The 26,912-nt window shown below is 36.2% G+C and overlaps 1 protein-coding gene across 1 annotated transcript in view; it reads left to right on the forward strand.

Annotated features, from left to right (window-relative positions):
* Positions 1-26,912, forward strand: part of KMO (kynurenine 3-monooxygenase) — a 61,288-nt gene that overhangs the window by 10,903 nt on the left and 23,473 nt on the right. Inside the window, 8 exon segments of the mRNA XM_049776527.1 lie at positions 6,319-6,388; positions 6,650-6,699; positions 6,702-6,749; positions 8,567-8,608; positions 8,611-8,658; positions 17,961-17,975; positions 17,977-18,010; positions 25,128-25,215. Of these exon segments, the coding sequence (XP_049632484.1) occupies positions 6,319-6,388; positions 6,650-6,699; positions 6,702-6,749; positions 8,567-8,608; positions 8,611-8,658; positions 17,961-17,975; positions 17,977-18,010; positions 25,128-25,215 (395 nt within the window).

The raw sequence follows: 26,912 nt of genomic DNA on the forward strand, positions 1-26,912 counted from the left end.
CGTGGAAGAACTTTGTAGCACTGAGGACTCTGAACTTAAGCAATTAGAGTGCATTGAGAATTCTTAGAGGTAGTAAAATTTAGATCTAGTGGTACTTATTAGGTATAGATAGAAAAGAGAAAAGTCTTGACCTATATTTTAGTATGTGTCAAATTGTGGTAGGAAAGCATGGCAACAAATACAATGCTTGTGTACTAACAAAAAGAGCAAGACTGGACATAAAGAAACATACAAGCAAATTTGTATATTTTAAATTTATGGCTATAATTGATACTTATGACAACTTAATGTATTTTAACCTCTGAAAATGGTTTTGATGGCTTCTGTTATGAAGCAATAGCTTAACCAAAATTTCAAGATGAGTCCAATTCAATTCAATGATTCCCTAAGGAATGGTTACTTATAAGCTAATTTTATTTAGGATCTTGACCTAAAGTTTGATAATATCTTATTCAAACAGTGTAAAAATTAGGTGGTATATTTTGAACTCTGTATTTAGCATTTTGTCCTTCTGGATTTGTGAGTCTGTAAAATTCTGCCAAAAATTTCCTATTATGTACTGCTACCAGTTCTTTGCTCCTAGGCATGTTCCAGAATCACTGGCTTCGCTGTTAATAATATTAGGATCTAAGATTTAGAATTAACTGCATGTTAGGATCTAAGATTTAGAATTAACTGTATGTTAGGATCTAACTAACTAGTTAACTATGAGCTAAATGTTGAGGTTAGAATATGGTATTTCCTGGGGCTGGCGAGGTAGTGCTAGAGGTAAGGTGTCTGCCTTGCAAGCGCTAGCCAAGGAAGGACTGTGGATCGATCCCCTGACGTCCCATACGGTTCCCCCCAAGCCAAAGGCTATTTCTGAGTGCTTAGCCAGGAGTAACCCCTGAGCATCAACGCGTGGTGTGGCCCGAAAAACAAAATAAAACAAACAAACAAAAAGAATATGGTTGTTCCTTTATAGAGAACAATGCTTATAGCTTCTGTACTCTGCTTGCTTGAGGAAGTTAACTACTATAACCTGGTTTTGCCTGTGAGCCTAAGTGCAGCCATGACAGGCTGCAGTTTTAAGGCAGAAAGACTAGGCCCAAAACTTCCAGTTCCTGGAACCAGACCCTAGGAGGGTAAATCATGCCAAGAAATACATGCTAAAGACTAAACAGCAGCTGACAGATGACAACACACCCTGGATCTGGGGGTGTACAGCTCACCCCAGCTCTGTCTGATGCGACATTTGAAACTACAACCAATTCAAGCCCAACCTTGTACAAAGGACCAATCATTTTAAAAGATCGATTACCCAGAGGTGGGGATCCTCAAGAGATTGAGCCTGTGTACCCTTTTAAATTGACATGTGAGCCATTCTTAGGTCCCTTATTTCTTAGGAGATATTGGACACCAGCATGCTGGAATAAACTCACTGCATTTTACGTTACTAGCCTGTCTCTCCCTGGTGGTCCATTCGCGTGGAGGATCCTGAGTTCTGGACTTAACAAATCTGGTAGAATAAAAAAAAAATTGATCTTGTCAAAAACAGATTATAACCACAGAAGCAGATGTGGTAAAAATTAAAGGAGAAAAGTAGTTGGGAAAAACGTTATAAATTCAAATTATGAATAACATGAAATGAATTAGGTATAAGAACAAGGGAAAGAAGGCCATTAGAGATTTAGCTTGAGAAACTGGATGGCTAGATTGTTAAGAGTATGATTCCCTAATAAAAAATATGAGGAGAGAATCAACAAAGTACAAGTGGGAAAAATCACAATTTCAACTTGGTTCTGTTGATTCTGAGATACTTTGAAATATGCACAAAGCTATATTAAAATATTTATATTCATGAATTCAAGAAATATCTTAGTGATTGAACAAAGTTTTTGCCACTAACTAATGTCAGATGTAGAAGACAGACTAGATGGAGGTTTGAGAAAATCTAACTTGTTTACTGATTTTTATTCCACAAGAAGAAAATATGGAATGATCAGAAATTAATGAATAAAACTAGACAGTAATAGAAACTTAAAGCTATATTAACTAATATTTTGAATATTAACTAATAAAATTAAATAAAATTTAATTGTGAAATTTTAATATAAATTACCAAATTTAAGTTGTTAATAATGTGACAATAAATAGCAAAACTTAATAAATCTCTTCGGAAGGCAATACCTGTAAACCTTTAATAAAAAGAAAAGAAAAAAAAATTTTCACTATCAAAATGGAGAGATTCCTTAAACAAGGCAGGACTGAAGAAGTAGCATAGGGCAAAAGTGCTTGTCCTGCATGTGATCCACTTCAGTTTGTGTATGGCTCCTGGAACACTACAGAGTGATCTTTGAGTATAGAGCCATAAATAAGCCTCCTGAGCATCACTGGGCGTGGCCCCCAAATAAAAAAAATTAAAAAAAGGAAAAAATCAAGATATAAAGCATATTAGCAATAATAAAGAAATACATATTACTTCATTAAAGTATATTTATAATTAGTTTGAATAATGGCCTTCTCATACTCAAAATACACTAGAGTTTGTTAGTAATCCACAGAATTCAAGATTAATTTGAAAAAATTTAAATTGGAACTATCCTGCAAACAAAATTTATGAATAACTCTGACAACCAACAGAGAAACAGACCAATAAAAGATAAAAAAAAAAATCTTATTTGTAAACAGCACTTTATAAAAACGATTTTTTAAAAATTAGCTTACAAAAGAGGAGATCTGCATCATTAGGGTTTTATCTAATAAAAAAATAGATCCAAGTCACTAATAGTAAAAAAGTTTAATTTCTTAATTAATTATCTGAATATTTAAAACTACACTTCTCCACCACTTTGCCCTTCTTATATATTGAATAAAGGCAAGTGATGGTGACGAGAATATTCTAGTACAAAATTTTGAAATAGTTTTGGCATAATAAAGGTGAAGATACATAAACCTTTGACCAATAATTCCTGTGACCTAATAAAAAATCCTAGTAAAAAATATTTACTTATAGCTCTGTCTAAGCCCCTCCCCCAACACGCTCCCTGAGGTTTCTGGGACCTGCAGACAGCACTCAAGACCGATCTCCTACCCCCAACGAACCAGTACCCATTACCCAAGTGAAGAGACACCCACTCAAACTCACACCGAGTTCCCGGCAAGAAAATAACAACCAACACGGGGCCGGGAAGGTGGCGCTAGAGGTAAGGTGTCTGCTTTGCAAGTGCTAGCGTAGGAGGGACCACAGTTCGGACCCCTGGCGTTCCATTTGGTCCCCCCAAGCCAGGGGCGATTTTCTGAGCGCATAGCCAGGAATAACCCCTGAGCGTCAAACGGGTGTGGCCCAAAAAACAAACAAACAAACAAAAAACAAAAACAAAAACAAAAAAAAGAAAAAGAAAAGAAAAGAAAATACAACGAACCCGACTGACTCATGCAATGTGGCCCTCCTAATCACTTCTCCCTAATGTGGACTGTGGCTTGATACTGGACCTAGCTCCGAAAGGACCCCCACTGCAAGAACTCTATCCAAGACCTCCTTGCTTGGAGCCAGCACCCTCACAAGGAAATATCAAAAGACATAGGGGAAGCCTATATTTTCATCATAAGTCTAGACCTATATAACACTACCTCTTATCCTGTTTTTCCCCCAAATGTAATCTCCTGTATCACTTTCCTCACTTTTCTTTTTTTTTTCTTTTCTTGTTCATTTTGTTATGTTTTGTTTTATTTGTTTTGCTTTAGTTTTTGTTATTTTAATTTGATTTGTTTTGAATTCTTTTGGGTCACACCTGGCATCACTCGGGGTGGGGGGGCTCCTGGCTCTATACCCAGAGGTCACCCCTTGGTGGGCACAGGGGACCATGATGCTGGGATATTTGAGCCACTGTCCTTCTGCAGGAAGGACAGACACCTTGCCTCCATGCTATCTCTCCTCGCCCCTACTTTATTCCTTTAATTGCATCTTTTTATTTAATCTTTTTTTTAAGAAACTTTTTTCTTTTAGATATGTGTGAGCATAATATATTTTTAGTTTTTGTCGTGTTTCTGTTTTCTCTCTCCACCCCTAAATCCACTAGCAATATAATGTAGCACCAACTTCTTGCAGAGGCTTATTAAAAAAAGGGGAAATTTTTCGTGTAAAAACAAGCTCTTATCTACTAGGGATAAAAACTTTATACCTTTTTATACAACACAGGGGCATCTCCCACCCTGAACGTATGTAACTATGAACCAACTTAAACCCCAGGGAAATAGGCACGACCATACAGCCTTGAATCCTGGATCCCAGACACTAGAAACACAAACAGCTCCAGGAACCAAATCCCCTCCAGGGCATTCATAATGCTGCTCTGACACCAAACATGTGCCAGTTCTAAATTGATACCTGACAATGAGGAAATGGAACAAACTTGATCTAAGAGCAAGTTGTCCTTCCCTCAACCAGCCAACGATAAGACAAAATCAGAAGACATGTCAACCATTGATCTGTGCAAAAGCAAGATAGTGCTACTCTACAGATGACTGTTAACAGCCAGGACTGGACAGTATGTATTCCAGGACCAACAACAACAACAACAACAACAACAAGCTCTAGCCTAGCTTTTGGTCTATGATCTGTTCAACAAACAAGATCTCCAATTCCAGAGATCTGACTGAGACAACCGCAACTGAACGGGTCTTCGAAAACATAACGAAGACTCTATCCCAGGCTCCATCCTAGGAGCAGCGTAATGACCAAGACCACCAACTACAGAAGATGGATTAAAATGACACTTGAAGAAGCAGAAATGCTAGAACCTCAAAGAAGCACTGAGGGGAGAGTAAAATGATCATGCAAAGGAAGTCTATAGTTAATCCTTGACAGTATTCTTCAGGGGTGGAGAAAACCCTGTATCACCTAGTCCAAGGGAATTCCCTCTATAATATCCCCAATAGTTTATTGTGCCTATGCAGGGGAAAAAAGATAATAAAAAAGCCACAAAAATAATCATTTTATCTACATATATTGATTGACTGATTTTTTTGACTTCTTTATTTTGTGTAGATATTAAAGTTGATGTTTCCAATTTTATTTTATTTTATCTTTATCTTTCTTTTTGCACTCCGGCATGGTTTGATATTAGACAGAGACTATTGTGTGGTGCTTGTCTTTATTGCTGTAGTGCTCACTGGATATTTAATTTGATACTTTCTTTCTGTATTGTTGTGGTGTTTCAATTACCTTTTTCAAATTACCTCTCTCAAACTGAGGTTGAAAGCCTGTAGAAGGACTCCGCCCATTTTCAGCTTATTTTATTTATTTATTTGTTTATTTATTTACCCCATTCTATTGCTTTTCTTTTTCTCAAACAAAACCACATAACTCGAATTATCTAGTCCGCCTCTCAAATAGAGGAGAAAACAAGGGAGGGAAAGGAAAACGCCTTACCTCAATTCTATTTCTCAAGCCTCTACTAAGATAAATTTTAAAGATGTGGAAATGTACCTCTAAAACAATACACTTATGAGCCAATGTTAACCGAATTGTTTTAAAAAGTCAATAGGAAAAAAAAAAAAAAAAAAGTCAATAGGATAACTTACTAGGAAAGTCACATTTGCCTCAAAGTTAAAAGCTGGTGATTCTACGTGGGGAGGTGGGGAATTATGGGTTCTGATATATTTTGTGACCATGTTTTTTATTACTTCATGTTTTTCTATTACCTTCATAAAACGTGCATGTTTCATAACTTTCTTAAAAACTATATATCACTGTAAAATAAGATTTAGAGGAGATCTAAAGTAAGAAACTAATTGAACTAATGCATAGGCTTTGCAAGCAGGAAATCCAGATTTTATCTTTAGCACCACAAGTTTCCCTAAGCATCACCTCTGGTACCACAAATTTGCCTAAAGTCTTGTCCCCCCAAAAAGTCAAAGAAAAAAAATGGGACGCTACCTCTCAAGTCATATCATTATTCTAATTTTGGGGGGTGCCACACCAGGCAGTGCTCAGGTTTTTACTCTCACACAGTGCTTGGGATCACTTCTGGCAGGTTTGGGAGAACATTTGGGGTGCTAGAGATTAAAAACCCAGTCAGCTGGGTAGCGGCATTTGTATTTGCAATATTAAGTAATGCCCTACCCCCACTGTACTATTGTTTCCCTGCCTCCTGGAAGTCATAACATTTAATCTTGAATTAATTCCATTGCTTTGTAAATGGTGCTTTCTAACAGTGACTGAGTATGATGACTAATATAGTAAGGCATAGACACATAATGTCCAATTTTACCAGTAAAATTTCTCATTATTTGTGACCTCAGATAAAAACATGAAACAAAATGCTTTGATTCCAGGTTGGATCATTAAATGCATGTTTCCTAGCAAAAAGGAATTTCCAAGTGGATGTATATGAAGCTAGGGAAGGTAAGAAAAAAATGGTAATCTGGTGTGATGTGGTTCTGATTCTTTTATCTCTATATTTATAACTTACAAAAAATTATTTAAAAAATGGAAATGATGTATTAAGAAACTAAATCATGTAAATTTAATATACATTTACTATTTGCAATTTTTTTTAAAAAAAAAGAGTGAACAATATATTTTTAGTTTAGCTTTGATTGTACCAGCTGTTCATCCTATTAAAGGAAGGTCTGAATAACACGTAGTCTATTTCCACTGCCTTAGATCTTCGAGTGGCTAAATTTTCACGTGGAAGAAGCATTAACTTGGCCCTGTTCTTATAGAAGGACGACAAGCTTTGAAAGCTGTTGGCCTCGAAGATCAGGTACCCTTTAATACTTTTTTAAAAGAGTGAATACAAGTACATGCTATTTTCAACAATTGCATGATCTTGATTTTATAAAACACTAAATACTTCTGACATGAAATGACAAGACTAACTGCATGAAATTTCTTTTACAAAGCTTTTTAAACTATTGAAATTTGCCCAAAGGGCCACTCTTTGACCTTTTAAGTCACGGGGGGGGGGGGGGCAGGGGGCAGGGAGAAGGCAGGAGGCTTAAAGGGGCTTTTGAGATTTGGGGTTAGCATGTCGGAGGCTATTGCACATTCACCTAATTAATTGCTCTTAATTAATGTTGAATAGTAGGATCTCTGCCTATGGAACTTAACTCCTACGTGGCATCCAAGATAAAAAGCTGGGAGTCAGTTTCTACTTATTTACATTATATAGGTGCATAGTAATTTACAAACAAGTTTGTACTACTTAAAAAAATACTGAAACCTCGGAACGCTTTTCATTAAACAGTTTAGCCTGTGTAGACTTAAAAATAAGTAATTTTGGAGCAGGAGAGATAGTACAGTGGTAGGACATTTTTGCCTTGCATGAGGCCTGACCCTGACAGACCTTGATTGGATTCTCGGTTATACCATAGGATCACCCGAGCCTGCTAAGAGCAATTTATGAGAGCAGAGCTGAAAGTAAACCCTAAGGCGCTGCCAGGGTGTTTCCCCTCCCAAAAAGTAATTTTGTTGGAGCCAGAGATTAGTAAGGGTAAGGTGTTTGCCTTGCTCATGACCCACCTGGGTTTGATTTTCCATATCCCATATGGTTCCCAGAACCCTTTCAGTAGTAACACCTGAGAGAGAGTTAGGAGTAAATCGTGGGCCCAAGCAGGTATGGCAAAAACAGTGACAGAAACTATTATTTAGTAGAGATTATGATTTGTAGCAGAAATTGTGTTTAATTTATTTGGAATATGCAGTTTGAATGTCAATGATGCCCCAAAACATAAGTATCTATCTGATTTGAGAACTTTGGAATTTTGAAACCTGTGAGCTCTAAGTTTTTGTTTTTTTTTTTTTTTTTGGTTTTTGGTTTTTGGGCCACACCCTGTGACGCTCAGGGGGTTACTCCTGGCTATGCGCTCAGAAGTTGCTCCTGGCTTCTTGGGGGACCATATGGGACAACGGGGGGATCGAACCCACGGTCCACTCCTAGGCTAGCGCAGGCAAGGCAGGCACCTTACCTCCAGCGCCACCCGCCCTGGCCTCTAAGTTTGTATATAAAATAGTGAACCTATAGCATATTTTTTCCTTATGGGTTTGTATGTTGCTGAGATTCTTTTTAGCCTGCGACATGCTGAGTTATAATTATATATATATATCATTACATATTTATTCATATTTCTGATAGTATCTTTGCTAACAATGTGGGTCTTAAAATATTAAGCAAGTTAAATGGAAATATTCAGGATCCATTTGCATTTTACAATATATTTTAATTGTATATGTGAAGAAAAGAATGCAATTGAGATTTAGAAGTCCTAGGTTTTATCTGTGATATGATTTACAACATGATCGTGATAAAAATCAGTCAAACTATCTGAAAACAAACAACTTCCTTAACTCTAATACTCATTTAGAGTAAATAAATGCTAAGAAAATAAAAAATATATAATGTTTAAAAAGTCAATCAAAATTTGCACAAATAGTTTTAATTAAATTTCTATTATACTTGTATGTTCTTTTAGTATTATGAATTTTAATTGCTTGGAAATACATAAAAGTCACATTTTTAAAACAATACTTTATATTTATGATTCTATATTATCAAAATTAAAAAAATTGTTTTTATTTTAGATTGTATCCCAAGGTATTCCTATGAGAGCAAGAATGATTCATTTCATCTTTCAGGAAAAAAGACTGAGATTCCCTATGGGACAAAGTCACAGGTAAGTTTAATTCTGGAGAGTATTTGTTCAATGATAGTTAAGTCTGATGTTTGAATTGCAATTTGCTCGTTGGACCTTCCTTTTCCTCTGTAGGAAAGAAATGCCCACTGTAGTATAGAATTTTGGAATTTTCAGCTGGAGTTACAGCTGAGTGGTAGAGTACTTGCCATGCTTTGTATGTATGTGAGAACTTGAATTTTACAGCTGACATCACACATACACAATTGGAAATTCATAGCAACTAATAGGATACTACATAGGAGATGTTTGAATAATTCCTAATAAATGTTGAGTTAGTTATTATCATCTGTATTAGAATATTGTATTCTATTTTTGCCTATATGTAAAGCTCAAAGAGGTTTTGGATTCCTGTTTCCTCTACCTCATTTTAATTAAAGAAAATTTTCATATAATTGTTAGTCATCATATGCCAAAACATTTAAGAAGACTTTGTGGTATTATTTTCTTCCTCAAAGTGAAGAATTTTAGAATGAAATAAAAATGCTTTAAATATTGTATGATTTTAAAAAGCAGAGGCCACAGAGTGATGTTAATAAAATGAAACTTATTATCATGCTTTATTTTTTCTTCTTTATTTTTGCATAGAAATGTACATAGTTGGTAAAAAAAATAATGTCTTTTTTTAAATCAAACTACACATTCCAAGTTTATTTCCTTGAAAGAAAATGAATGATTCATCAGTCAGAGAAAAAAACTTCACTTTCTCCAGCAACACTTCATTTTAATACATGTAAAGTTCACATAAAGTTCATATTCTTCTATGTCTCTGACCTTCAAGAACTTTCGTTTTAGGTAGATCATACTCACTTAGGAACTGGTTAACATACATATAATGATTCCTTAGGGTTAGGTAGCAGCCGAGGTTCCTTATTTAAAACAGAGACATAAGGTGTCCATGCTTCCTCCTTCTGACTTATTTCATTCAGCATAATAGTTTCCATGTCCATATATATACATATATATATATATATTTGAAAATTTTCATTACTTTATTTTTTCTGACAGCTGCGTAGTATTCTATTGTGTTATATGCACCACAATTTCTTTAGCAACTCATCAGTTGTCAGGCGTCTGGGTTGTTTGCAGATTTTGGCTATTATAAATAGTGCTGCAATAAACATAGAAGTGCGGAGGGCATTTTTTGTGTTGTGTTTTTGTGTTTCTAGGGTATAACCTTAGGAATAATATTGCTGAATCATATGGGAGCTCTGTTTCCAGGGTTTTTTTTTTTTGTTTTCATTTTGTTTTTTTTGGGGTCACACCCAGCAACACTCAGGGGTTACTCCTAGCTCTACACTCAGAAATCGCTCCTGGCAGGCTCTGGGACCATATGGGATGCCGGGATTTGAACCACTGTCCTTCTGCATACAAGGCAAATGCCTTACCTCTATGCTATCTCTCTGGCCCCAATTTCCAGTTTTTTGAGGAATATCTATATTGTTTTCCAGAAAGGTTGGACTAGATGGCACTCCCACTAGCAGTGAATGAGAGTTCCTTACTCCCTGCATCCACGCCATCAATAGTTGTTCTTGTTTTTGTTTGTTTGTTTGTTTTTTGTGGATGTGTGCCGATATCTGTGGCATGACATGATATTTCATTGTTTTGATTTTCATCTTCCTGATTATTAGTGATGTGAAGCATTTTTCAGTGTACCTTTTGGCCATTTGCATTTCTTCTTTGAGGAAATGTCTGTTCAATTTTACTCCCCATTTTTAAATGGGGTTAGATATTTTTTCTTGTTAAGTTCTGTCAGTATCTTGTACTATCTTAGATATTAGCACCATATTGATGCTATGCTAATAGTTTCTCCCATTCCTGGGGTGACCTTTTGTATCACCTACTCAGTGAGAAACATGTTTGTTGATGTTCTTTTTTTTTTTTTTTTTTTTTTTTCTAAATTTTTTTTTTTATTTAAACACCCTTGATTACATACATGATTGTGTTCTGCGGTTTCAGTCATAAAAGGAACACCACCCATCACCAGTTGCAACATTCCCATCACCCAAGTCCCAAATCACCCTCCTCCCCACCCAACCCCCCGCCTGTACCCTAAACAGGCTCTACATTTCCCTCATTACATTCTCAATATTAGGAACAGTTCAAATGTAGTTATTTCTCTAACTAAACTCATCACTCTTTGTGGTGAGCTTCCTGAGGTGAGCTGGAACTTCCAGCTCTTTTCTCTTTGTGTCCTGAAAATTATTATTACAAGGGTGTCTTTCATTTTTCTTAAAACCCATAGATGAGTGAGACCATTCTGCGTTTTTCTCTCTCTCTCTCTGACTTATTTCACTCAGCATAATAGATTCCATGTACATCCATGTATAGGAAAATTTCATGACTTCATCTCTCCTGACAGCTGCATAATATTTCCATTGTGTATATGTACCACAGTTTCTTTAGCCATTCATCTGTTGAAGGGCATCTTGGTTGTTTCCAGAGTCCTTGCTATGGTAAATAGAGCTGCAATGAATATAGGTGTAAGGAAGGGGTTTTTTGTATTGTATTTTTGTGTTCCTAGGTGTATATTCCTAGGAGTGGTATAGCTGGATCGTATGGGAGCTCGATTTCCAGTTTTTGGAGGAATCTCCATATCGCTTTCCATAAAGGTTGAACTAGACAGCATTCCCACCAGCAGTGGATAAGAGTTCCTTTCTCTCCACATCCCCGCCAACACTGTTTATTCTCATTCTTTGTGATGTGTGCCATTCTCTGGGGTGTGAGGTGGTATCTCATCGTTGTTTTGATTTGCATCTCCCTGATGATTAGTGATGTGGAACATTTTTTCATGTGTCTTTTGGCCATGCGTATTTCTTCTTTGTCAAAGTGTCTGTTCATTTCTTCTCCCCATTTTTTGATGGGGTTAGATGTTTTTTTCTTGTAAAGTTCTGTCAGTGCCTTGTATATTTTGGAGATTAGCCCCTTATCTGATGGGTATTGGGTGAATAGTTTCTCCCACTCAGTGGGTGGCTCTTGTATCCTGGGCACTATTTCCTTTGAGGTGCAGAAGCTTCTCAGCTTAATATATTCCCATCTGTTAATCTCTGCTTTCACTTGCTTGGAGAGTGCAGTTTCCTCCTTGAAGATGCTGTAATGTCCTGTAGTGTTTTGCCTATGTGCTGTCTTCTATATATCTTATGGTTTTGGGGCTGATATCGAGGTCCTTTAATCCATTTGGATTTTACCTTTTGTACATGATGTTAGCTGGGTGGTCTAAGTTTAATTTTTTGCAAGTGGCTATCCAATTGTGCCAACACCACTTGTTGAAGAGGCTTTCCCTGCTCCATTTAGGATTTCCTGCTCCTTTATCAAAAATTAGATGGTTGTATCTCTGGGGAACATTTTCTGAGTATTCAAGCCTATTCCACTGATCTGAGGACCTATCCTTATTCCAATACCATGCTGTTTTGATAACTGTTGCTTTGTAGTACAGTTTAAAGTTGGGAAAAGTAATTCCTCCCATATTCTTTTTCCCAATGATTGCTTTAGCTATTCGAGGGTGTTTTATTGTTCCAAATGATTTCAAAAGTGTCTGATCCACTTCTTTGAAGAATGTCATGGGTATCTTTAGAGGGATGGCATTAAATCTGTATAATGCCTTGGGGAGTATTGACATTTTGATTATGTTAATCCTGCCAATCCATGAGCAGGGTATGTGTTTCCATTTTCCGTGTGTCCTCTCTTATTTCTTGGAGCAGAGGTTTTATAGTTTTCTTTTGTATAGGTCCTTCACATATTTAGTCAAGTTGATTCCAAGATATTTGAGTTTGTGGTGGTACTATTGTGAATGGGGTTGTTTGCTTAATGTCCATTTCTTCTTTATTACTGTTGGTGTATAGAAAGGCCATTGATTTTTGTGTGTTAATTTTGTAGCCTGCCACCTTGCTATATGAGTCTATTGTTTCTAGAAGCTTTTTGATAGAGTCTTTAGGGTTTTCTAAGTAGAGTATCATGTCATCTGCAAACAGTGAGAGCTTGACTTCTTCCTTTCCTATCTGGATTCCCTTGATATCCCGTTTCTTGCCTAATCGCTATAGCAAGTAACTTCCAGTGCTATGTTGAATAGGAAGTGGTGAGAGAGGACAAGCCTTGTCTAGTGCCAGAATTTAGAGGGAAGGCTTTCAGTTTTTTCTCCATTGAGCGATAATATTTGCCACTGGCTTGTGGTAGATGGCCTTCACTATATTGAGAAAAGGTTCCCTCCATTCCCATCTTGCTGAGAGTTTTGATCAAGAATGGGTGTTGGACCTTATCAAATGCTTTCTCTGCATCTATTGATATGATCATGTGGTTTTTTATTTTTCTTGTTATTGATGTTGTGTATTATGTTGATAGATTTACGGATGTTAAACCAGCCTTGCATTCCTGGGATGAAACCTACTTGATCGTAGTGGATGATCTTCTTAATGAGGCATTGAATCCTATTTGCCAGGATTTTGTTGAGGATCTTTGCATCTGCATTCATCAGTGATATTGGTCTGTAATTTTCTTTTTTGGTAGCGTCTCTGTCTGGTTTAGGTATCAAGGTGATGTTGGCTTCATAAAAGCTATTGGAAGTGTTTCTGTTTGTTCAATTTCATGAAAGAGTCCTTGCCAAGATTGGCAGTAGTTCTCTTGGAAAGTTTGATAGAATTCATTAGTGAATCCATCTGGACCTGGGCTTTTGTTTTCGGCAGACATTTGATTACTGTTTTAATTTCATCAATGGTGATGGGGGTGTTTAGATATGCTACTCCTCTCCTTCAAACCGTGGAAGATTATAAGAGTCCAAGAAATTATCCATTTTCTTCCAGGTTCTCATTTTTAGTGGCGTAGAGTTTTTCAAAGTAGTTTCTGATTACCCTTTTGAATCTCTGTCATATCAGTAGTGATCTCTCCTTTTTCATTCCTGATACGAGTTATCAAGTTTCTCTCTCTCTCTTTCTTTGTTAGGTTTGCCAGCTGTTCTATCAATCTTGTTTATTTTTTCAAAGAACCAACTTCTGCTTTCGTTGATCTTTCGGATTGTTTTTTGAGTTTCCACTTCGTTGATTTCTGCTCTCAGCTTTGTTATTTCCTTCTGTCTTCCTGTTCTTGGGTCCCTTTTGTTGAGCATTTTCTATGTTCTATTAGCTGTGTCATTAAGCTACTCAGGTAAGCTCCTTCTTCCTTCCTGATGTGTGCTTGCAAAGCTATAAATTTTCCTCTCAGTACTGCTTCTTTGCTGTGTCCCATAAGTTCTGAGAGTTTGTGTCTTTATTGTCATTTGTTTCCAGGAACCTTTTTATTTCCTCCTTGATTTCATCTCGGACCCACTGGTTATTGAGCATGAGGCTGTTTAACTTCCAGGTGTTAAAGTGTTTCTTCTGAGTCCCTTTGGAGTTCACAAATAATTTCAGAGCCTTGTGGTCAGCGAAGGTAGTCTGCAAAATTTTTATCCTCTTGATCTTATGGAGGTATGTTTTATGTGCCAGCATGTAGTCTAATCCTGGAGAATGTCCCATGTACATTGGAGAAGAATGTGTATCCAGGTTTCTGGGGATGGAGTGTCCTATATATATCCACTAGGCCTCTTTCTTCCATTTCTCTCCTCAGGTCTAGTATATTCTTGTTGGGTTTCAGTCTGGTTGGACCTGTCCAGTGTTGACAAGCCGTGTTTAGGTCCCCCACAAATTATTGTGTTGTTGTTGATATTATTTTTCAGATTTGTCAGCAGTTGTATTAAATATTTTGCTGGCCCCTCATCTCGGTGCATATATGTTTAGGAGAGTGAATTCTTCCTGCTCTACAGTACCCCCTTGATTAATATAAAAATGTCCGTACTTTGTCCACCTTACAACCTTTCCTGACGTATAAAGTTTGCATTATTCTGATATTAGTACTGCCAATCCGCTTTTTTATGGGTGTTGTTTGCTTGGATAACTTTTCTCCAGCCTTTTATTTTGAGTCTATGTTTGTTCTGACTATTCAGGTGCGTTTCTTGTAGGCAGCAGAAGGTTGGATTGAGTTTTTTGAATCCATTTAGCCCATCTGTGTCCTCTTAACTGGTGTCATTAGTCATTGACGTTGAGAGAAAGAATTGTCCTGGATTTAAACGCCATCTTTATTTCCAAATTTGGGTGTGTCTTTGGGTAGTCTTGTCTTAGATTAGGTCTTTCAGTTTTTTCTCTTAAGACTGGTTTTGTGTCTGTGAAGTTTCTGAGCTGTTTTTTGTCTGTGAAACCATGTATTCTTCCATCAAACCGGAAAGTGAGTTTTGCTGGGTATAGTATTCTGGGTGAAGCATTCATTTCATTCAGTCTTGTCACAATATCCCACCACTGCTTTCTGGCATTGAGCGTTTCTGGTGACAGGTCTGCTGTAAATCTCAGGGAAGCTTGCTTGAACATGATTTCCCCTTTTGATCTTGCTGTTTTCAGAATTCCTGTCTCTATCTGTGGGATTTGTCATTGTGACTAGGATGTGTCTTGGGGTGGTTTTTCTGGGGTCTCTTTTGGTTGGTACTCTTCGGGCATGCAGGATTTGATCACATATATTCTTTAGTTCTGGAAGTTTCTCTTTAAATGAAGTTCTTGACCATTGATTCTTCCTGGAAATTTTCTTCCTGGGTCTCTGGGACTCCAATGATTCTTAAGTTGTTTCTGTTGATCTTATCATAGACTTCTATTTTCGTCTGTTCCATTCTTTGACTAATTTTTCCATTGTCTGCTATTTGCTTTAAGTTTTTTGTCCAATCTCTCCTGCTGTATGGAATTGTTATGTATCTCATCTTCCACAGCACCAAGTTCTATTCTCAGCTTCTGAAACCTGTCCAGAGCTTATCCATTTTGTCATTCACTTCGTTTACTGAGTTTTTCAGGCTGTTATTGACATGTTATTTCAGTTTGGAGTTTTGTCATTTCTGCCTTCATATTTTCTTGGTTCTTATTAGTGTTCTGTTCAAACTCGATCCATGGTTTCTTGGAGTCTGTTGAGCACCTTCCATATTGCTAGTCTAAAGTCCTTATCTGAGAGGTTGATTAGTTGTTCAAGTCATATCTGGTCCTCAGAATTGTCATCTTCATTCTCTATGTCTGATGCTGGCCTGCGCTGTTTTCCCCATTGTCACATTTGTATTGTGGGTTTTTCTACGTGTTGTAGTGGTATTCATGTCTATATGATGTAGGCAGCACACTCCTCTGGCTCTCTCCCTTCTGGATGGGCTGACTTGCCTCTAAGGGAGGGGAGTCCTCCGTGGATGAAGCCTCACACTGGGTCAAATCTAAGGCCCGAGCATGTAACAGAGAAGACAGTCCAGAGAGAAATGTTTGCTTCTGTGATATAGCGCGTTCTTAGTGTGATTTTTTCCTTCTTGTTGCAATGGAGTTCTTTCCTTAGAAAGAGTGCACGGCCGCGTAGCGAAGCGGAGCGGCCGTGCTCCTCTGAGCCTCTTTTTGCCCCACTCGCAAGAGTTTCACGCTAACGAGGACAGTAGACAGACATAGTGCAGGTCACACTCACAGTCTTTCACAGCTGAGCCCCACTGGGCCGGTGTACTTTCGCGGATTTTCCCCGCCTGTGTCACACACAGGGAGCCAGCTTTTGCAAAGGATAGCCGTGTTTTTATGCTCCTGAAGTCCTCCTCCTGAAAATGGCGTCTGGGCGAGCGAGGTTTCTGGAGGCTCTTTTTGCCCCACTCGCAAGAGTTTCACGCAAGAGGACAGTAGACAGACATAGGACAGGTCACACCTCACAGTCTTTCACAGCTGAGGCCCATCTGGGCCGGTTGTCTTTCGCGGATTTTCCCCGCCTGGTGTCACACACAGGGAGCCAGCTTTTGCAAAGGATAGCCGGCTTTTTATGCTCTGAAGTCCTCCCTGAAAATGTTGTTGATGTTCTTATTCTCTCCCACCTTGCATCATCTGTTGTATCACGATAGTTCAGACAAAAAATTCACTCTTTTTTTTTTCTATTTTCCACATATAATACTCAAAGATGCATGCCTATACAGAAGCCTGAAGCGATGGAAGACTCATGTTCTTCAAAGAATAGTAAATAGTAATAAGAGTAAGAATAATAAATAGTTTATAACACTCCTAATGAGCACAATTTGACCTCCCCCAACGCCTTTCTGAGCCACAGTTCTGTAACTGAATCCTTTCTCTGCTGTTCACCTGCTCAAAATCCATTTTTTTTCTTTCTTGCTGGTTCCTACAACACCTCCCAAATGCACTGGAAACAACAAAAAGATAAAGTATCCTCCAATATAGAGGTAGTTAGAGAGTCCATATTTACTTTCACATCTTAATAGAACATTATTTTTATTTGAATGCTCTTGTTTTTTCCTCTAATATATTGGATTTGAAATGGGGGGTACTCTCAAGCTGTGCTCAGAAGTTCTAGGGGTCCCCCATCAGTGTTTCTCAGCTATCTAGGCTAGTGAACTTGAGCCACCAGAGGATGTGACCTGACCAGACTCTGCAGCTAGAGGATACCCAGGGCCACCCCTTTGGGAGCTATGTGTATTTAGGACTGCATCTGGAGATACTGTAGGACCACATGGTGCTGGAATTTGAATACAGATTGGTGTGAATGATAGACTCTGAATGTTTTTCTTTAGTTTTTTTTCTTTTTCCTTTTATTTTGTTCAAAGCCTGTTTTATAGTTTGTTTTATTTTATATGTGTGTGTATTTGTATAATCAACAGTTAGCCAAGATATTGGAGAATTGTGATTTAATGGGCATGACTCTAACTTATGCTTTTAAATATATAATAATATCCAAAAATATGGAGTAGACCAGAGTGGTGTTACTCCAGGTCTGCCTGCAGGATAGATATTTCTACTATTCCCAAATGATAGAGCTGTCAAGCAAAGCTGATACATGACATGGAACAAATAAATTTTAAATTTGGAACAATAGACCAGAGAGATTTTATAGTGGTTAATTCATTTTGTTTAAGTAGCCAACCTGGGTTCTATCTCTGGTATGCATATAGCTATACAAGAATGATTCCTGATGCAGAGCCAGGAGGGAATCCTGAGCACTGCTGGATGTGCTCTACTCGACAAATTCAGGATAAATTTGGACCTTCATCTCAAATATAAGATTTATGATTTGTTGTTAAAATAATCTTACATAGAAATACTATTTTTCTAAAAGAGGAAGATTATCTTATATTGCTAAAATTTGAAATAGAATTTAAATTTGAGCCATGCATTACCATGTATTCATGTAAGATTTATTTGTAGATAGTCTTCTGCTATCCTGAGTAAACATAGTCTTATATTTTTCTTATATAATTGCACTCTTTTATTTTTCAGTACATTCTTTCTATACAGCAGAGAAAATCTAAATAAGGATCTATTAACTGGTAAGTCCCAAACCCCTTTTTATTCTTAATGATAAAGTCCACATAAAGTCTAATCTTTTTTATCTTAATGACCTAATGAAAGTCATATTTTGGCATGTATTGAGTTTCTTTGTTATATAGAGATAGAAATGAATAGAGTTCTAATTCCTTCCAATAAAGAATTCACTCTAAGGCCTGGGAGAGATTAATATTAGGATTAAGACACTTGCTGTTGATCATCAGTTTGATCCCAGATTAAAAAAAGTCCTTTGAGTGCTGACAGAACTAATTCTTGAGCCACATAGTCATGAGTAACGCCTCAATCAATGAAAGGTGTGGCCCATTCCTTTGCCCTCCCCCCCCAAAAAAAACTCAAAGGAAAAAAACAAAACAAAAACTCAAAGGAACTACATATATACTCAAATGATTTACAGAGTGACAAGATTAGAACTGCATGTCAGAAAAATGGAAAACAGTACTGTGAGTGTCATGATTCCTGTGTTCAAAAACTGGATTAAGATTTTAATTACATGGGTCAGAGAGATAACACAGTAGTTATTGGCACACAGCCCATTCAGGTTTGAATCCTGGTGGTTTGAATCCTGGCATCCCAAATGGTCCCCTTGTGCCTGCCAGGAGTGATTTCTGAGCATAGAGCCAGGAGTGGCCCTGAGTGCTGCTGGCTGTGACCTAAAAACCAAAAAAAAAAAAAAAAAAAAGAGAGAGAGAGAGATTTTAATTACATGAACATACTTAGAGGGAAGGGCTTAGATTTATAAAAGAAATAGAAGTTTAAGATGGAAAGAAGAAAATATACAGCATAACCTTGAAATGCCTCATCTGAATATCTGAATAATTAAAAAAGACCTACGGATTAATGAAAAAACCAAGACATTTTAAATTAGATGTCTAACTTTGATAATAAATCCAAACACTTTTCATGTATTTTTGCAGTTTGGTTTGGTTTTGGAGCCACACCAGGCAGTACTCAAGATTTATTTCTGACTTTGCATTCAGGGATCACTTCTGGCAGTGCTTGGGGACCATAAGTGCCAGGGATCAAACCTTGGTTGGCCACAAGCAAGCAAACATCTTAAATACAGCCCCCCCCCACGTACTTTAAAAAAATCAATTGCTTTATTTAAACACTTTGATAACAAGGTTGTTCATAATACAGTTGGTGTTTTATCTTTTCAAAGTTGTTCTATGATTGAATTTCAGTTACATCATATAATTCCTAGAAGGATATCCATGATATTTTTCAAAGAAGTAGAACAAAACCTCCTGAAATTCATCTGGAATAACTGGACAAAAAGAATATGGGAGGCATCACTTTCCAACTTCAAACTATACTATACTATTAAAACTACTATTAACTAACATTATGGTACTGAAATAAAGACAGGATCTTGAATTAAAGAAACCATACTTGAATATTCTGATGATTGAGCAATTAATCTTTGATAATGGAACAGGAAATACAAAGTAAAGGAATGAAAGCCTCTTCAACAAGTGGTATTAAAAAAAATTGGTCAGCTATATGCAAAACACCATGCCATCTACAAAGTCAAATCAAATGAATTAAATACCCATCCAATATACTTTTGATCATAGTAATATTTCTCTCTTTTCATTACTGTGTTAAACAGATTTATTTCCCCCACATGCATGTCACAAATATTTCTATAGTGTTATTGCATTACTTTTTCTTTTTTATAATTATCGTTATTTAAATAAGCTTGATTACAAAATACGATTATAGTTGTATGATTACCAGTCATGTATAAGAACCACCCCCCTTAACCAGTGCAACATTCCCACCACCATTTCCAGATCTCCCCTCCTCCCCACCACCCACCCACCCAGCATTACTTTTTCTTGACATAGTCTACATCTCTCCTTTATCCACTAGCTTTTTATGTAGAAAAAACAGTTTCTTCACATAATCCTAGTTTTTCCCAACATTCTGCTCTTCTAGAGCAATATTGAAATATATTTTGAATCTAAACTGAAATTAAGAGCTGTGATTTACCAACGAAATTATTGATAGTTGAGTTTGTAAGCATACAATATTTCAACTACCAATCTCACATTCAAAATTTCTTTCCACCAGTCGTTTTCAATGACCCATCCCCACTTTCCCACTGAATTAAATTGAAGTAAACTGGACTGTACAAATGCTGGGGGAGAGCTTACTTCTAATAACTTTTAAAATATGTCTTGTTTTATTGTTTATTCCATGTCCGTGCTATTTTTTAAGACTGTGTTTTGTAAGGTTATATATACTACCAGGCTGAGACTTAGATTTCTATGATATACTTTAGGTTGATATAATAAGAAAATCAACATAACACGATTATTTTTATTTTTTGTATTATACCTTTATTTAATCACCATGTTTTACACAAACATGTTTGTAGCTGCGATTTAAGTCATACAAAAGTACTACCCCTTTACCCAAGGGCAACCTTTCCCGACACCAATGCCCCCTCTCTCCTCTCTCTCACACCCCCTGTTTGTATTTAAGACAGGCCATTCCTATTTCTTCTCACTCCACTACCATTGTCGTGATAGTTGTTGTTTATAGTTATTTTTTCCTATCTGCACTTACCACTCTTTGTTTTCTTTTTTGTTTGTTTGTTTGTTTGGTTTTTTTACTCACCACTCTTTGTCTAGTAAGCTTCATAGCAATGGTACTGATCCTTTCAAATGTCATCATCTATTGTCTACTGGGTAGTATTTACAATGTGTTTTATTTTTCTTAAATCTCACAGATGAGTAAGACTATTCTGTTGTCTATCTCTCCTCATGTGATTCCATTTAACTTCAGCTCATAATAGTTTCCATGTTCATCATGTATAGGAATATTTAATGACTTCCATTTTTTCCTGACAGATGCATAGTCATTCCATTGTGTATATATATGTACCACAGTTTAAATGGGAGTATAACACATCGAAGACAGTCTCATCATAGTATCCTTTGAATTTACTAAGATAAAAATAATAGAAAAACTCACTGAGGTACCAGATAATTGAACAACTAATTGAAGTGGCAGTCAAATTCATTTCAATTTTACAGATGGCAAAGGAAGTTTAGAGATTTCATGGTGAATAATTCAGTTTATAAGTGATAGAATCAGTTTTTATTTTAGTCTTCTTATTATAAATCTAAGTTTAAGCTACTGACTCCAATAATATGTATGAAACATATGCCATTAAGTTTCTTCCTGAAACAGGGAAGATCACTGTATAGATGTTAAGCTTTCCTGTTTTTATTAGGAATATGTAACATGGATTGCAATTTCTGATTGCACTCTTTTGTGGGATATTAAATAAAAACTACAGTATTAAAATATAAAGAAAATGCGATAAGGGCCAGAAGGACCAGTCCATGGTAAGAAGCTTGCCACAATGAGTGAGGAAAAGTGCAGTTAGAGCAAAAAAGATTCATTATAAAAATGATAGTGGGAGATGATCACTATGTATAAGAATTGGGTGCTGAAAGGAAATAAAGTGCTATACATTCTACCCTTTCAGTAACAATATTGCAGATCACAATAAAAGGAAATAAGGAAGAAAGAAAAATAGGGAGAAAGAAATAGATAGAGAAATAGAAGAAAAATGTTTGCCAGAGGCAAGCGGGGGAGAGGGTAGGAAAAAAATTGGAGATTTTGGTAGTAGGAGATGAGGGAAGTACACACTGGTGTACATTGCATGACTGAAACTTAATTATGAACAACTCTGTAACTATGTATCTACAGTAATTAAATTAAAAAATTTTATTTATGGGGCTGGGCAGTGGCGCTAGAGGTAAGATGCCTGCCTTGCCTGCGCTAGCCTTCGACGGACCGCGGTTCGATCCCCCGGTGTCCCATATGGTCCCCCAAGCCAGGAGTAACCCCTGAGCGTTTACCGGGTGTGGCCCAAAAACCAAAAAAATATACAATAATAATATTCATATTTATCTGAATACTAATCTTTGAGATGAAAAACTCTGTTTTCGTATTGCATAACATGTCTAAGTAATCAGTATTATATGTCCAAGAAATTCTAAATGCCTATCTCCCCTCTAAAAATATTGTGCTTCATCTTGACTGTATCAGCATTTTGTGCAGGACTGTTTCATGTTTTACATTCTGTGGATGTTAATAATTGTTAAGCAAAACAAACAAAAAGCCAGTATGTGGCCAAGTAAGTCTTACAAGTCCTGCATATTTTCCCCTTACTACTCAGGGCTGTTCTTTTTTCCTCTTTTTTAACACCATGTTTACCAAGTTGTTTATAATAGAATCATTTCAGGTATTACATATTCAAACACCACTTCCATTACCAGTGTGATCTATTCACCAGTGCCCCCTCTCTTGCCCACTATCACAGCCTGCCATTATGAAGGCACAAACAAATTTACTTAATTTTTCTTATTGTAATACAAAGGCAAATGAAATTATAAACACTTAGTTTAACAAAGATCAATTTGAAGTGATTATTAGCATTCTCCATAGTAAAATAAAGTCATTGCCTAAGAATTTACTGGGCTGTAGTTGACGTTACTTGAGCTTTCTATATTAATCTCTAGGCTCACTGAAGTTGGTATATTACTATGAAACTTTCCATCTATTTCTGTAATGCTATCTCTACTATAAAATATTTAGGTGTCCTGAATTTGGTGGCTTAGAAACTTGAATAGTTTATGTTGCAGAGTTCAGCTGTTGCTGTAGGAGGGTGTAGGGAGTAGTATTAGGCTGCTGTAGTTCATACAGAGAAAAAAATCTGCAACCCCCCCTGGAATTTTATTTTGTTAAGCTGCATTGTGAGATTCAAGAGTAGCATTGTCCAAAATGTGGACACTAATGTCAACCACATATGTAATTTTAAATTTTATATTAACCATGTTTTAAAAAACTAAAAAAGCACAAGTAAAATTAATTTAACAATGATGTATTTATCTATTATAGCCCCAATACTATCATATAGTCACTATAAGACAGTTAATAATTTACTATTACATTCTTTTGATTTTCTAAGTTGTTGGAATTTAATGTATGCAATCATCTTTATTCACACTTGCACATTTCAAACTTATGTGGCTATGGACCAGGATGGCACAAATAAGAAGAGTCAAGAGAACTAGCAAATTTCTAAGAGCTTTTGACTGGATAATAGGATTTTCTAGGAGATTCCATGATTGGTATTCTGTGAAAATTTGCTGGATTGGGTTAGTATAAATTAGGAAAAATAAAGTGCTGAAATTTACTTATACATGGATTATGGAAAGTATTATGCTAAGCTAAATGAGTCAGAGTGATGGGAATAGACAGAATGATTGAACTCATTTGTGGGATTGAACTCATTCTATGGTAATAGTACCTTGATATGATATAGATGAGGACTTGAATGACTGGTCCATGGAAGGAAACTTGCCACAAAGAGCAAAAGTTAGGGTAGAGAAGGGACCACTAAAACAATAATAGTTGGGAATGATCGCTGGACAAGAACAGTTCTGGAAGGAAGTAAAGTGATATGTATACTTTCCTTCAGTAATCATATTGAAAGCATGTGTTTAAAAAACATGTTTAAAAGGTGTTTAAAAGAGAAGAGTGAAAGAGAGGGACAACAAAAATGTCTGCCATAAAGGCAGGCAGCTGGGAGGGCAGAAAGCAAACTGGGGACACTGGTGGAGGGAAATGTGCACTGGTGAAGGGATGGGCATTGAATATTGTATAATTGAAACTCAATCATAAACAGTTTTGTAACTCTATCTCATGATGATTCAAAAAAATTTAAAAAGTAATATTTAAGTAAAACTTTTAAATTAATGTAAAGTAATCGATTGATTATTTTATTTTTGTAAAGGATACATACATATATTTTAGTGGATAATTTATTTCTTGGTTAAATTTATTTCTTAAATATGTTTCAAAGTCTTGTAGATTTTAATATTCTAAACTACCTACTATATAGTCAAGCATCTCAAAATCTTTAATAGTCAAGTCAATATTAAGAAAAGAGGAAAAAATAAATGAGAAATAGTAAACACGAATACAAAATTGTAAATCAGTACTGCTGGCTTATTGTCCTAATGTTTTACTTAGTGTCCTTTTAGGTATCTTCCTTTTCCTTTCATGACCTAGGTTCTCAGTTTGAAAATCCATAGAGCTTTTGTATTGTTTGTTTTGATTTGGTTTTGAGTCACATTTGGCTGTGCTCAGGATTACTCCTGATTGTGCTCAAAGGTTATTGCTGGTAAGGATTAGGGTACTTTATGGACTGTTGGAGATTAAATCAAGGTTAGCTGCTTGCAAAATCCAGCACTACGTCTGCTATCTTGTTTCTCTAGTCTCAGATGTCAAGTTCTGAACTAAACTATCTCTAAGATTTATTCAGTTCTAAACCTGCATTTTGATTTTAAGCATTAAGAATAATATTTACCCTATGGGAGTGGAGGAATTAGTATGGGGTAAATAGTGGAAGGAGGTCAACACTGGAGGAGGGTGTATTGCTGAATTATTGTATGCATGAAACCTTACCATTAACTGTATTATAAATCGTAGTAGCCCAAATCAAAAATAATAAATATTCTGTGAATATATGTAGATCACCTAACATCAAAATTAATAGGTATAAACATAATACTTTATACTTTGATATGAACATGATTGTATAAAAATAAACTCATAAAATTCTATATATTGCTAATAGGCAAAACAAAAGCACTAAAATAACTTAATTCAATTGATTCTTGTTCCAGTTTTTCTCTGAAATTTCCAGTATAATATTAAAAGGTGTAGTATTCATAATCTAAATTTTTTAAAATAAATCAGAAATCTAGAATTTATATATAGAGTTAGGAATGCTTTGAGAAAAAAATGTTGAATATTTTCAGTCACAAATAAAGCTTTTAATTACGTGCAAATTTTAAAATATCTAAAGCTTCTTCCTTTGCAGGATGCTAACATTTATTGTGATATTAAATCATCTTGAAGCATTTACCAAATTACCATTTGAAAAATTAATTATATGTAATTAATAATAAATATTTTATCATACTGCTTTAGAAAATGTATTCTATTTCAATTTGAATAAATGAGTAATTAAAATTCCATTTAGATTTGTTTTTTGTCTGTTTATTTTCTTAGCTGTGGAGAAATATCCCAATGCAAAGCTGCACTTTGGCCACAGGCTGTTGAAATGTAATCCCGAAGAAGGCATGATCACAGTGCTTGGGTAATCACTGGTCAGCTTTTACACTTGAGGGGTGAAGGTTTAGAGTGGAAAATTTTTATCTTTAAACTTTGTCCTCTGACTCTTTTGAATTAATGCTTACTAAAGGGATAATTCAATATATACAAACTATCCAGAGTCAAAGAATCTTAGATTGAAAATAGGTCTTAAATGCCTCCTAAATAGCTGAGCACTGACTCTTGATTTGTTATCAATTCAAGCCAGTTCAGCACACTGGCTTCCACTTTTTACTCACTTCCCAAAGATGACCTCCTCTAGTTTGCTGCTCTTCTCATCTTAAATGTGAAGGTTTTTTTCCCTTTAGTTTACTCTTTTCTGTAAAGTATGGAGCCTTATCCTCCTCTCTTAGAATTTGGTATGGGCTCATAGTCTGTTCAGCAACCACTTGTAAATTCACATCTCTAAAATGAAACTTTAATCCCAGATATCTTTAGCCTCATTTCCGCTGAACATCTTCACAGGTACAACTTGTCGTGTATTTTCAAACACATTTTTTTGGGAGGCACACCCGGTAATGCTCAGGGGGGAGGCACATCCGGCGATGCTCAGGGGTTACATCTGGCAATGGGCTCAGAAATCGCTCCTGTCTAGGGGACCATATGGCATTAAACCAGGTCCATCCTGGATCTGCCTTGTGCAAGGCAAGGCAAATGCCCTACCGCTGTGCTATCACTAAGGCCTCTCAAACACATTTTAAAGGGAAAATCTATTTCTTAATCAGAAGTGCACTCCTGACTTGTATATTCCCTATTTTCAACATTTTTAGTTCTATAAACATTTTACAGTCTCTCTTTCTACCAACCTGATTCTGTTTCTTCTCTCCAAACACTACAGTGCTTAGGCTCTCATCTTTGCACATTTAAGTGACAGCAGTCATCTTATCTGTTAGTTACCCTTCTAAATTCCACATTCTAATCTTTTTCCTTTTTTTCTTTTTCTCTTTTTCTTTCTTCTTTCTTTCTTTCTTTCTTTCTTTCTTTCTTTCTTTCTTTCTTTCTTTCTTTCTTTCTTTCTTTCTTTCTTTTCTTTCTTTCTTTCTCTTTCTTTTTCTTTCTTTCTTTCTTTCTTTCTTTCTCTTTCTATCTTTCTTTCTTTCTCTCTTTCTTTCTCTCTTTCTTTCTTTCTTTCTTTCTTTCTTTCTTTCTTTCTTTCTTTCTTCTTTCTTTCTTTTTTTTCTTTCTTTTTCTTTTTTTTTTTTTTTCATCTTTCTCATTTTTTGTTCTCTCTTACTTTTCTTTCCAGACACTTATTTCTCTTCATTGTCTCTTTCTCTAATTTTCTTTCTTTTCTATCTCTTTTCTGTCTTCAAGAGTCCCAACCACCATTGTAATCAGGAGGATTTTCTTGTATTGTGCTTGAGTGTTACTCCTGGCAGTGATTAGAAGAGTGTGTAATGTCCGTGGTGTAACTGAGGACTGCTACATGCAAGGCGGATCTTACCTGCTGTTTTTTCCTTAATTTTTTTTTTGTTTTGTTTTTGGACCACACCTGGTGACTCTCAGTGTTACTCCCAGTTATGCACTTAGAACTCGCTCCTGGCTTGAGGGACCATATTGGACACTGGGGATTGAACCCAGGTCCATCCTTAGTTAGCCCTGTGCAAGGCAAATGCCATACTGCTGTGCTATCACTCAAGCCCTGTTTTTTGCCTTAAGGTGATCCTCTGATACTCTACTTTT

The sequence above is a fragment of the Suncus etruscus genome, chromosome 7, assembly GCF_024139225.1.
Source record: "Suncus etruscus isolate mSunEtr1 chromosome 7, mSunEtr1.pri.cur, whole genome shotgun sequence".
Taxonomy (NCBI): domain Eukaryota; kingdom Metazoa; phylum Chordata; class Mammalia; order Eulipotyphla; family Soricidae; genus Suncus; species Suncus etruscus.